This window comes from Galeopterus variegatus, unplaced genomic scaffold (genome assembly GCF_000696425.1).
Source record: "Galeopterus variegatus unplaced genomic scaffold, G_variegatus-3.0.2 Scaffold6443, whole genome shotgun sequence".
NCBI lineage: Eukaryota > Metazoa > Chordata > Mammalia > Dermoptera > Cynocephalidae > Galeopterus > Galeopterus variegatus.
Window position 1 is genome coordinate 80,252 of NW_007732554.1, and position 13,958 is coordinate 94,209.

At 35.4% G+C, this 13,958-nt stretch overlaps 1 protein-coding gene across 1 annotated transcript in view; it reads right to left on the reverse strand.

The window, feature by feature from the left end:
• BTC (betacellulin) overlaps positions 1–13,958 on the reverse strand; it is a 50,150-nt gene that overhangs the window by 17,970 nt on the left and 18,222 nt on the right. Inside the window, exon 2 of the mRNA XM_008590893.1 lies at positions 6,807–6,905. Coding sequence (XP_008589115.1) covers positions 6,807–6,905 — 99 coding nt within the window. The remainder of the gene's footprint in view (positions 1–6,806; positions 6,906–13,958) is intronic.

Here is a 13,958-nt window from a genome sequence, read left to right on the forward strand (position 1 = left end):
GGGACACCATCAAGCAGACCAATATATAACTTATAGAAGTCCCAGAGGGAAAAGAGATAGAGAAAGGAGCAGAAAGTTTATTTAAAAATTAGTAGTCAAAAACTTCACAAATCTAGGGAAAGAAATGGGCTTTCAGATCCAGGAGGCCCAATGCACCCCAAATAATATGAACCCAAAGAAATCTACACTGATACACGTTATAATCAAATTTTCAAAAGTACAAAACAAAGAGAGAATTTTGAGAGATGCAAAAGAAAAACAACTTTCTATGTGCAAAGTAAATTCCATTAGAATATCAGTGTATTTCTCAGCAGAAACCTTGCAGGCGAGAAGGTACTAGGATGATATATTCAAAGTGCTGAAATAAAAATTTCTCCCAACCAAGTATACAATACTCAGCAAAACTGTCCTTCAAAAGTGAAGGAAAGGGGAGTTGGCTGGTTAGCTCAGTTGGTTAGAGTGCAGTGTTATAACACCAAGGTCAAGGGTGCAGATCCCCTTACCAGGCAGCCACCAAAATAAATAAGTAAATAAATAAATAAGTAAACAAAATAAAATTTAAAAAAGAAAGAAAGATAAAGGCTTTCCCAGACAAATAAAAACAGTGATTTCATCAGTACCAAACCTGCATTATAAGAAATGTTAAAGAGAGTTTTTCAAGTTAAAATGAAAGAATGCTAAACAGTAATACAAAAGCCTAAGAAAGTAAATAACTCATTGGTAGAGGTAAATATATAGGCAAATACAGATGCTCTTGTACTAAGATAGTGGGTATATCACTTTTAATTCTAGTATAAAAGTTAAAAGACAAAAATATTAAAAATAATTAGAAATATAAGCATATGTTAATGCATACACAATACAAAAAAGATGTATACTGTGACTTCACAAAGTGTGGAATGAGAAGAAGTAGAAGTGTTGAGATTTTCTATGCGACTGAAGTTAAGTTGTTGTCAGCTTAAAACAAGCTATTTTAATTATTGTTTATGTAAGCACAATGGTAACCACAAATAAAATACCTACAGGAGACAAATAAAAGAAAAAGAGAAAAGAATCAAAGCATATCAATACAAAAATCAATGAAACACAAAGAGAAAACAAGAGGAAAAGTGGAACAAAAGAACCACAAGACAGAAAACAATTCACAAAATAGCGAGAGTAAGTCCTTTCCTATCAATAATTACTTTAAATGTTAGTGTGTTAAACTCCCCAATCCAAAGACATAGAGTGGCTGAATAGATAATAAAACAAAAACAAAACAAAACAAAACAAGATCCAACTATATGTCTCATTTGTCTACAGGCACTCACTTTATATTTAAAGGACATATATAGGCTAAAACTGAAGGGATGGAAAAGAATATTCAATGCAAATGGTAAACAAAAGAGATCAGGTATGGCTATACTTATATTAGACAAAATAGGCTTTAATTCAAAATCTGTCACCAGAGGTCAAGGGACAAAGATGAACGTTATACAGTGATAAAAGGATCAATTCACCAGAATGCTATAACAATTATAAATATATATGCACCTAACATCAGAACACTTAAAGTATAAAAATCAAACATTGACAGAATTGAAGGGTGAAATAGATAGGGTTTAGAGGATTCACCATGCACTGGTCATCAATTCACTTACAAAAGTCCAGTGAGACAGAACACTCATACAAGTTAAGTGAAGCAACTTTATTATTCACAGATAGGTGGTAAGAGACAGTGGGGGCCTAGGACTCATAGTAAGCTGATTCTCCAAGACTCAGGAAAGCTGCAGAGAGAGGACAGAATCTCATTTGTGTGTGTGGCACTGCAGTTGAGGAACCCTGAAAAGCAGCCCGCTCTGGGTTTTATATTCTGGGGAAATGTGACTCACTAGGCTAAAGCAGTGCAGGACATCCCATTCTAGTAGAGACAGGAACAAAGCCAGGCTGTCCCAGCTGGTTCCTCCTTATCTCAGGATAGTGCATTCTCAGCATATTCTACAGTTATTCTTGAGAACTGTAAGCAAGAAAGGGGATAGATCTGGTTTGGTCCAAGGCCATCCAGAGTACTGTCCTAAGGATAGCAATACTATAATATTAGAAGACTTCAATATCCCACTTTCAATAATGGATAGAACATCCAGACAGAAAATTAATAAGATAACAGTGGATTTCAACAAAATTATAGACCAAATGGACCTAACAGACATATACAGAACATTCTACCCAACAGCAGTAGAATATAAATTCTTCTCAAGTGCACACAGAACATTTCCAGGATAGAGTTTATGTTATGACACAAAAATTCTTAACTCACTTCAGAAGACTGAAATCATAACAAGTATCTTTTCAGACCACAATGGATTGAAACTAGTAATCAATAATAGCAGAAGAAAAACTGGAAAGTTCACAAGTATGTGGAAACAACACAAACAACACACTTCTAAACAACCAACGGATCAAAGATGAAATCAAAAGAGAAATTAGAAAATATCTCAAGGCAAACAAAAACCCAACATACCAAAACTTATAGGATGCAGCAAAAGCAGTATTGAGTCAAGTTTATAGTGATAAATGCCTACCTTAAAAAAAGAAGAAAAATATCAAATAAACAACTAACTTTAAACCTTAAGGAACTAGAATAAGAACAAGCTAAGCCTAAAGTTAGTAGAAGGAAGAAATTAATAAATATTAGAATAAATATAAATGAAATAGAGAATAGAAAATCAATAGAAAAAAATCAACAAAACTAAGAGTTGTTTTTGAAAAGATAAACAAAATTGACAAACCTTTAGCTAGACTTACTAAGAAGACATTAAATCAAATAAATAAAACTAGAAACAAAAGAGGGGACATTACAACTGATGCCACAGAAACTAAAAGGATTATACAAGACTACCATGAATAATTACACACCAACAAATTGAACAACCTAGAAGAAATGGATAAATTCCTAGAAACATGACCTACCACGACTGAAACATAAAGCAATAGAAAATCTTACCAGACCTATAACTTATAAGGAGATTGAATCAGTAATCAAAAACCTCCCAACAAAGAAAGCACCAGAACCAGATAGCTTCACTGGTGAATTCTATCAAACATTTAAATAATTAATGCCAATTCTTTCAGTCTTCCAAAAGAATTGAAGAGGAGTGAGCACTTCCAAACTCATTTTATGAGGCCAGCATTACTCTTATACCAAAGGCACTACAGGAAAAGAAAACTACAGGTCAATATTCCCGATGAACATCGATGTAAAAATCCTCAATAAAATACTAGCAAATTGAATCCAGTGGCAAAATAAAAGGATCATACAACATGGCCAAGTAGGATTTATCCCAGGGATGCAAGGAGAGTTCAACATACAAAAATCAGTCAATGTGATAACACCAAATTAACAGAATAAAGGATAAACATCACATGATCTTCTCAATAGATGCAGAAAAAAGTTTTTGACAAAATTCAACACACTTTCATGATCAAAACTAGGAATAGAAGAAAAACTACTTCAACATAATAAAGGCCATATATGAAAAGCCCACAGCTAACATCATATTGAATGGCGAAAAACTGAAAGCTTTTCCTCAGAAACAGGGCAAGGATGCCCACTCTCATCACTTCTATCTAACATAGTACTGGAATTCCTAATCACAGCAATTAGAAAAGAAAAATAAATAAAAGGCATCCAAATTGGAAAGGATGAAGTAAAACTACCTCTGTTTACAGATGACATGATCTTATACATAGAAAATCCCAAAGGCTCCACAAAAGCAAAAACAAAATGCTACTAGAACTCATATATGAATTCAGCAAAACTGTAGAATACAAAATCAGCACACAAAAACCAGTTGCATTTCTATATGCTAACTACAAACTATCAAAAAAGAAATCAAGACAATAAACCCATTTACAATAGCATCAGAAAGAATAAAATACTTAGGAATAAATTTAACTAAGGAAGTGAAAGGCTTGTATATTGAAAACTATGAAATATTGATGAAATAAATTAAAGAAGATACAAATAAATGGAGAAACATTCCTTGTTAATGGGTTGGAAATTTTAATATTGTTAAAATGTTCATACTACTCAAAGTGATCTACAGATTCAATGTAATTCCTATCAAAATTCCAATGACTTTTTTTTATAGAAGTGGAAAAACAATTCTATAATTTGTAGGGAACCACAAAGGACCCTGAATAGTCAAAATAGTATTGAACAAGAACAAAGCTAGAGGCATCACGATTCCTGATTTCAAAATGTATTAAAGCTATAGTAATTAAAACACTATGGTACCGGCATAAATACAGACAGAGACCATTGATCAGAATAGAGAGCCCAGAAATAAACATATGTACATATGTTCAAGTGATCTTCAGTAAGAATACACAGTAGGGAAAGGATAGTCTCTCCAAATGATGTTTGAAAACTGGATTTCCACATGCAAATAAATGAAACAGGACCTTTTTCTTATACCATACACAAAAGTTAACACAAAATGGACTAAAAATTTAAATGTAAGACCTGAAACTGTAAAATTCCTACAAGAAAACATCAGGGAAAACTGCTTGACATTGGTCTTGGCAATGATTTCTTGAATGTGATGGCAACAGCACAGGCAACAAAAGCAGAAATAAACAAGTCAGACTATGCCAAACTAAAAAGCTTCCACACAGCAAAGGAAACAATTAACAGAATGAAAAGGTAGCCTATGGAATAAAAGAAAAAGTTTTTAAACTATGCATTCAATAAGAGGTTAATATCCAAAACATGCAAGAAAACAACCCAATTTAAAAATGGGCTAAGACTTGAATAGACATCTTTCCAAAGAAGACTTTCAAATGGCCAACAGGTATATGAAAAGATGCTCAAAATTATGAATCATCAGGAAAATGCAAATCAAAATCACAATAAGATATAACTTCACACCTGCTAAGATCGCCATTATCCAAAAAGCAAAAGATAGCAAGTGCTAGGGAGGATGTGGAGAAACTGGAACCCTTGTCCACTGTTGGTGGGAATCTAAAATGGTGCAGCTGCTATGGAAAACAGTATGCAAGTATCTCAAAAAATTAAAAATAGAACTACCACATGATCCAGAAATCCCACTTCTGGGTATTTATCCAAAAGAATTGAAACCAGATGAGATCAGGAATTTTCAGGGTGGTATGGTCGTTGACCAAAAGAATTGAAATCAGAATCTCAAAGAGATATTTGTACTCCCATGTTAATTGCCGCATTATTCACAATAGCCAAAAGTGAAAGCAATCCAAGTATCTATTGACAGATGAAGAGACAGAAAATGTGGGAAGTACACACCATAAAATATTATTCAGCCTTATAAAAGAAGAAAACTCTGCAATATATGACAACATAGATGAACCTGGAGGACATTATGCTAAGTGAAATAAGCCAGTCACAGAAGGACAAATATATGATTCAACTTACACTCATACAAGGTATCTAAAATAGGCAAATTCACAAAGCAGAAAGTAGAATGGTGGTGTCTAGGGGCTTGGGGAAGGGGGAACTGGGAGTTGCTATTCAGAAGGTATAAAGTTTCAGTTATGTAAGATGAAGAAATTCGAGAGATCTGCTTTACAACATTGTGCCTGTAATTAACAATACTGCATTGTCCACCTTAAAATTTATTAAAAAGGTAGATTTTTACATTGCATGTTCTTACTACAATAAAAATAAAATTAGAAAACACATTTAGGATGTTGATGAGGGAGATTTTTGAATGTTGTCAATCATCAGATTATGGAATAATTTTCCAAAGGAAATGTGAAAAATACCATCATCTAAGACATTTGAAACCAGACTAAAGAAAAACACACAGACACATAAAGTTGGCCTTGTTCTTCTCCCTGTATGGGTGACAGGCCCACACAAGTATGACCTAAGACACCAGTGGATTCCACAGCCTATGCGTACCCTCCCAACCACCCACCACTGTGAGGGATGAAAGAAGAAGATTGGGCTGGAGCTGATGACTCACATCAGGAAGCCTTGCTCAGCATGTTCCTGGCTCAGTGACAACCTCCCCAGGGTGCAAGGAAAGGGGCACTTCACACCAAGTCACCATGCTCCCAGCTCAGAGAAGTTTCCAGGGAATACAGGAGGCTCTTCTCCATGCCACCCTACTTTTTAAATTGGCCCGTCCTTCGTTTGTTTTGTTTTTTGTTTTTGGGGGGGCGGGTTTATTTGTTTTTAAATCAGAAACAACCCCTGTAGAAGATCAAACTATACCATCTACACCAAATGAATAGAAACTTAGGCCAGGGGTCAGCAAACTGTGGTCCAAGGGCCTAATGGGGCCCACAGTCTGTTCCTCTAAATAACATTTTGTTGGAACACAGTCAAGCCTATTTATTTGCATAACTTCTACGGCTGCTTTCACAAAACAATGGCAGAGTTGAGTACTTGCAGCAAAGAAAGCTTGGCCCACAAAGCCTAAAATACTTATTATCTGATGTTTTACTAAGGCCTTAGGCTAATGATTTTGAGAACACTAATTCAAGCATCTGCAAGGTAAAATATAAGAAATCCTTGCCTTCTTCTCTTGTTTTAGGTATGGAATAGAAAAGAAAAAAATTAAATTTGAATAAAATATGCTTTCCATGAAACTTTCCATGAATCTGGTCCCAGATATCACATACTAGCGTCTGGAGCCCACATATGACACCCAGAATAGGGTAATGGTTAATAGTGGAGGCATGTGCTCAGAAAACTACCTAGTATTATGATTACTACCATTATCAAAAGAATAAAACTAAGGGAAGTCACTTTTCCAAGACTGGACATGAAGCTTGTTAGGTATTACCTGCACAATTTTCCTCAGGATCTCCACAGAGAAGAACATCAGTTTCAGGACTGCTGGTTGAATTCCCATCTGCCACCACACACTGGAGGATCACTAGACCTTCAAGTTCAAAACAGAACCAAAAGCAAATATGAAAACTTGAAATTCTGCTTCATGGAAAATATTCTATCATAGTTATGACTCATTTATGAAAATAAGAAGCCTGTGGCTTCCATTTCTAAGTCATTCTCTCCCTGCCAGAAAGAGATACAAAGGCCAGCATGTCTTATTTTTTCAACTGAATGCTAAAGACAGAAGTTTTAAACCAGCATCACTTACATATAACTATGCATCTTAAGGGAGGAGACTTGGCCATGGCTTGTGATGGAGAATTAGAACAAAAGCAGAACAGCAGATTTCCAGGAAGAATGCACAATGAACCCACGTAGCAAATTGCCTTCTCCATTCCACACAGACCTAGTGTTTCTCAGGTGTTAACCATTGAGTGTGCTTCTTTCTGGGGAGATATGAATTAAATATTCCACTCATGGGAATTCTTTAAAAATTTCAGATTCTTCCAGCTAAGTATCTCTGTCTCTGAGAGGGCCAGGCCTCATGTTTTACGGGGGAGAGAGGAATACTGTGTTGTGTTTGGCATTGTTCAGAATACAATGTGCGGTCCTTGTGTGGATACTGATTCAAACAAACCAATTTTACCATGTCACTGATGAGATTATCGAGGAGATTTAACATTGACTGGATGTTAGATGATATTAAGGAATTGATATAGATACTTTAAAATATCTATATTTTAAATATGTATTTTGTGGTTTAGGTTGAAAAACAGAGACCATATCTCTTAGAGATATATATATATATCTAAATAATTATTAATGAAATTACTGTACATTTGATTTGCTTTAAAATAATCCAACACAGGAAGGAGGGTGCAAGGAGTGAGGGAAAGACATAGATGAAACAAGATTGGCCACATGTTGATAATTGTTGAAGCTAGGTGGTGGGCATATCAAGGTTCATTATGCTATTCTCTCTAAACTGTACATATTTTAAAATGTCTCTAATATAAAGAGGATAAAATAGGAAAGGAGAAAAGAGGGAAGGGGAAAAGAGGGTAGGAGAGAGGAGAAAAAGAAAAATGGCTTGGGAATTAGCTGGTCTTGAGGTCAAGACCTGTTTTTGCTACATAGGTATGCAAAGCACTTAATGCAGTGCTGGCATGTAATCGATGCTCAATAAAAATTACTCATTATTATGCAACCAACAGGAATAAAATAACCTGCCCACTGGTTGTATTGAAATTTATACTAGGCAAGTTCTCCAATTCAATTCAGTTCAACAAACATTGATGGGCATCAAGAAACACACAGGTGAATAGGACATAGTCGACCCTCAAGTTGCTCCAAAACTACTAAGGCAGATAGTCAGCCAACCAATTAACCATGACACTAAACGACAGTACTCTACCACAAAACAATAGTAACTAGCAAGTTCAAAGGTCAAAAGAATTTTCAAAAAGCATCTTTCAAAAGAGATACTCTCTTCTGCCTATCAAATTGGAAAAGATTTTTTTAAAAAAAGAGATGGTACCTAGGGTTGGAAACAGTAAGGAGAAGTAGAAATTTAAATCTACGGGTGATGGGTAAATTAGCACTGCTTTTCTGGAGGACGATTTAGCAGTATACAGAAAATAAAAGCAAAAACACTCAAAAAATGTGCAAATCCTTAAATCCAGTAATTATATTGCTAATAATTTTTCCTAAGGAAATAATTCAGGATACATAAAAAGATTTAGCTAAAAAAGTTCTCTATATGGCATGAGCTGTAAAAAAATTAGAAATTACCTAAATATTTAACAATGGTAGATTAAGTTCGTTGAATTATCTTCATGCAATAAGATGCTATTTAGCCATAAAAATGTTCAAACATTAATAGAACATTTCAATATATTCCTAAATAAGAAAGAAGACTATAAAACAGTAATACAGTGTGATCTCTGTGTGGATGTGTGTTTGTGCATGTATAAAGAAATATCCATATAAATAGTCAAAAAGATAGGTAAGTATTAAATAGAGAGTTGCTCACACTGGTTAGGAGGAGACTTTTTCCTTAATTTTGTTTGTTTGTAATTTCTAATTCTTCTATAAGTATGTTTGTTTGTTGCAAAAAGAAAAAAAAAAAAGGAGTGACAATTTTTTTTGGAATTTGGCCACCAAATTTCCAGATTATTTACACCTCTTCTCCCAGAATCTGCCCCTCCCTTCACACTTGAAACAAACAGAAGCAATCGATCACTTAGGACTTCTCCAGCATGGGAATGGTATATTAATCAGCTTTGCATTATCAGTACCAAATACAGAGCATAATGAGTATTTAATAAATGTTGAGGAAATGAATGAATCAATCTATGAACAAATAAACAATTTTTCTAATTCAAAAATCCAAGTAGCAATTTCTAGAGGAAAATAATAAAACATGCTTAATTTATTTCTAAAATCCCATACATGTGCTTTCCTTGTAGGGCAGAATCAGGAGGCCTTAATTCTAGAGTTAATCTGTTCTAATGGTGGGAACGCAAAAAAAAAATCTTTGACTCTCATACAGATTCAATAACTGCAAACTGAGGATGGCAATATCTCCTTCTCAGGGTTATTGTAAAAATTAAATTAAATTTTATAAGAAAAAGCACATGGCTTGGCACATTCTATACAATTTTTTAGTATGGTTGTACTCCCACTATCACTTATAATTTAACCCATTATCCTCCACTTCCACCTCACAGAGGGAATTCTGAATCCACTGAAAACCTGCCTAGGCCTCCAACATTCCAACAGGCTGGGGCCTATGGCTCAGGCTCCTTCTGCTAAGCCGCACTCCACATGCTGGTGTCACTTGGTGAAAGGAGGCCACTATCTTCAGAGGTGGAGGCAGAGCCCCTGGGGTGGAGGCATCCTCAGCCAAACCAGCGCCCAAACAGCGGAGGGCCCAGAGCAGCATGCACTATTCCTCCTACTGCCCGCCCCAACAATCTTCAGGTCATAAGCTGGTGGCAATGAACCAAATCTATACCAAAGAACCATTTTCTTGGCCTGCACAGTTTTTCATAATTGAATGAAGGCAGATCATACTAAACCTGAATTTTCTGTTTCCATTGAAATAACAGAGGGTCTGGCAACACAGATCCGAGATGCTTTCTGCCAAACAACTGGCTGGAACTAAGAAACATGAGGCTTGCTACACTTACTGATTTTAACTTCCTGGACCCTAACAGGCATTTGAGTTTGCGATCTATAAGAAGAGACTCAGAAATCAGAGAAATGTTCACAAAACCATCTACAGTCAGCCCTCCATATCTGAATTCAATAAACTGTGGTTCAACCAACCATGGATTGAAAATTAAAAAATAAAATAAAAATTAAAATAATACAAATTTTAAAAAATACAGTGCAACAACTATTCACATAGCATTTACATTGTATTAGGCATTATAAGCAATCTAGAGATGATTTAAAGTATATGGGAGGATGTGTGTAGTTTATATGCAAATACTGCCCCATATTATATAAGGGACTTGAACATCTGCAGACTTTGGTATCCACGGGGGATTCTGAAACCGATCATCCAAGTACACCAGGGACAACTATGCTAAATACTAAAGGCTGCTATAAAAAAAAAAAAAGAACACTCCTGTTTCATACATAATTCAGCATCCATATGGGTGATTCAGACATACCTAAACCAAGAGGCTACCATTGGATATGGAGAAGAAGAAATGAACACGAGAGATATTCACAAGGTAAAATACAAAAGACTTGGTGACTGATAGGATAGGTGGGAAGTGAGGAAAAATGAGTCTGGAATGACCCCAGAGTTTGCAGTTTGAGTAGCTGTCTGGATTGTGGTATCTATCATGAAGATATAAGGGATATAGAAAGACAAACAGGTTGGGCATGAAGAGAGAAATTCAGGTCTGGACACTCTGCATTTGAGATGCCGGTGGCTCATCTAGGAGAAAGTAGATGTACATATAGATCCAGAACTCTGGAGCAAAGTCAAAGCTACAGGTTCTATATTTGAGAGACGTGGAAAATAAACTGGTTTTTAATTCTATGGGAATGAATTTCTCTCAGAAAGAGCAATGTGAAAAGAAAAAGCTGATTAAGGACAGAATCCTGAGGAATACCAATATGAAAAGGGGCAGAAACAGAACCGCCCTCAAGGGACTGAGGAAGAGCAGCCACAGAGTTAAGAAAAGGAAGTTTTTGAGAAGAAATTGATCAACAATACAAAAATTGACAGAGAACTAAAGACAAGAAAGGAAATGTGTGCACCGGATTTGACAACCAAAAAAGCACTAGTAATAACTTGCTAGAGAAATCTCAGTGGCCTGAAAAGTTTGCAAATAATTGTAGATTACTCTGCAAGGATTTGGAGTGAAAAAGGGAGGGAGAAGGGTAGTCAATATGTACAGAAAAAAGAAAAGAGAGAATTTTGTTGTTGCTGTTGTTGTTTAAATGTGAGAGATAATTGACAGGAAGAAACCAAAGGTACAGGAGAGAAGCAAAAGATAGATTACCAATAGGCAGGAGAAGTAGGACAGTTTAGCCTAAGAGGCATGGCCTCATCCACCATGTATAATCTTTTGCCATCAAAGTTATCCATTCTGGCAAATAGAACCTTATTTTAAGTGAATGGAAAGTCTTTGGAAAATAAGAACTTGAAGGTATTTCATTGTTTGTTTTATTGTTCAAGGAAATTTATGTTCTGGTTTAAAATAAACAGGAAGCATCCAATGGGTTCCTCATCCTTCATACTATTGACATTTGGGGCTGGAGAATTCTGTATTGTGGGAAGCTGTATGTTGTAGAATGATTAGCAGCATCCTTGACCTTTATCTAGTAGTTGCCAATAACTTCCACCTTCCCTACAACCCCAACTCCTGCGTTGTCACAACCAAAAATGTCCAGACATTGCCGACTGTCCCCTGGGGCAGGGGGATTACCCCAGATGAGAACTACTTCAATTTTCTCCAATATATTTTACATATTTTTTATCCAAAATATAGCTTTCATTTTGCATATATCCCTTCAAACTAAATCAATTGTGCAGCCTCAAAGGCTCAAATTTAAACTTCTCAAAAAATATTTTAGGGGAAGTACCATGATCTTGTGGAAAGATCACCAGACTCAATTATTAATTTATAATATGACCTTGAGCTAATTAACAAACTATCCTAATCTTTTTTCTCAAGAAAATCTAGGATCACCGGTCCCTTGCCCATCCTATAATCTAGTTCATGAAAATTAAATGGAATAATATTAGAGTGTTTAGAGGAATATACATTATTAAAATAATCATTATCTTTACCAGGGGAAGCATGAATTATATTTTAAAGAAAATGAAGGAAAGTATGGTACTTCACTGTGGAAAACATAATAAGATCTCCATTCAAACGAGTCACAAATTATATTAAATTTCAAAATTAGTAAGAACCCTAAAGATATTAAACTCTCCCACCAACCAACTCTCAACTCCTTGGAAATCATCCCCTGGGAGAGTTCATCAAGAATGCACTAAAATTTCAGCACAGAGACTTCAGTCTCTTCCAAGGCATGCCATCTCAAGGAGACCATTCATCCATTCTTTCAATCAAGGTCATTCATTCATTCAAAAAATATTAAGCACCTGTTTTAAAGCTCTACAAATGCTTCCTTATGTTGAGCTGGGTTTTGCCTTCCTGTTATTTTACTCTGCTCTTTAGAATCACCTAAAATAAATCTAATCTCTTTCCCAGTCAGATTCTCATATACATGAAGCTAGCTATCAAGACTCCCTTGAAAGGATTTCTCTACTTCAGGCTAAACCTCCTGGTTCGTTCAACCATACTTTAATGGACATTATGAAGATCCTTCATAAACCTTGTCATCCTCCCCTAAATGCAAGGTTGAAATAAAGTGTCATTCTATTTGATCCATCAAAAAAAGAATAGAGTGGAACTCTCAGCCCCCAGACCATGGGCACCATATTCCTAGTAATTCAGTCCCATAGTATATCAGCACTTTTGGACTGTCACATTAAATCCTGGGGTTTTATTCTGCTTATCATAAAATGAAGCTCCTAAATTTCTTATACATCTGGGAAGCAATGTATTGATGGGTTTGTTTCTTCTTCATTGCTAATGTCTGTTTCATTTCATTTTTCTCTTTCTCCCAAGTGAATGGTGTTTACACTTGTCCTTTTTAAACATTATTGTATTAGATTTCACTTATTCAATATTTCACAATCTTTTTGTTTTCTGATTGTCTCATTCAACCTATTACCCATACCTCGCTGCTTTGCATGACCTGCAAAATTTCTCAGATGCATTAAAGCAATAAAAACAAGATAAAACAAAATAATGTTGTTAACTGCATTTGGTGACTGAAAATTGAGCCCCTGTTTCTGGGGCTAGTTTTTAAATATGAACTCCACTCATAAAATTAAAGAAATCCAATTCTGCTTCAGTGAGTCAAAGCTCCATTTACTTTTATGCACTTTAAGATTCTTAAGTTAAAAATTACAGACTGTATTAGAAGTCCTGTCCCCATCAGTCAGCATGGGGAATGAAGTCAGAGGAAACAATACATGCATTCAAAAAGAGGCAGGCTGACAAGGAGCATGACATGCTGTCTCGAAGCCACTGCTGATGCTGAGGTAAGTAGTACACCAGCTGGGTCAACTATTTAAAAAGATCACATGTGACCAACTTAAACAGTCATGTACGTTGTATTTGCCTCATCTCAGAGCTGAATTTCCATTTTTAGAGCCAAGTACATTTTGTATTTTAAAAACAAATATAACACTATCACAAAATGTCTGTTCATCTCTATTCTGATGATTTAGGGCATTTTCTTAGATGCACTGCAAACTTCTACTTGTGTATAGTAAATCCATTGATTTCTTGCCATATCATATCAATTTTATCTTCAGATTTGAACCACACTCCATGTTCTGTTAGAAAACCAGATGTAAAACAAAGAAGAATTTATCAACCTATGAAATAAGAAGAAATTGGAAGAATATTTTATAGTCAAGTCCCTGGAATTTTATTTATATTAAAGAGAGGCAATATAGATTACTGGGGAAAAGGCAGCTTTGGAGTCAAATGGAGCTGGA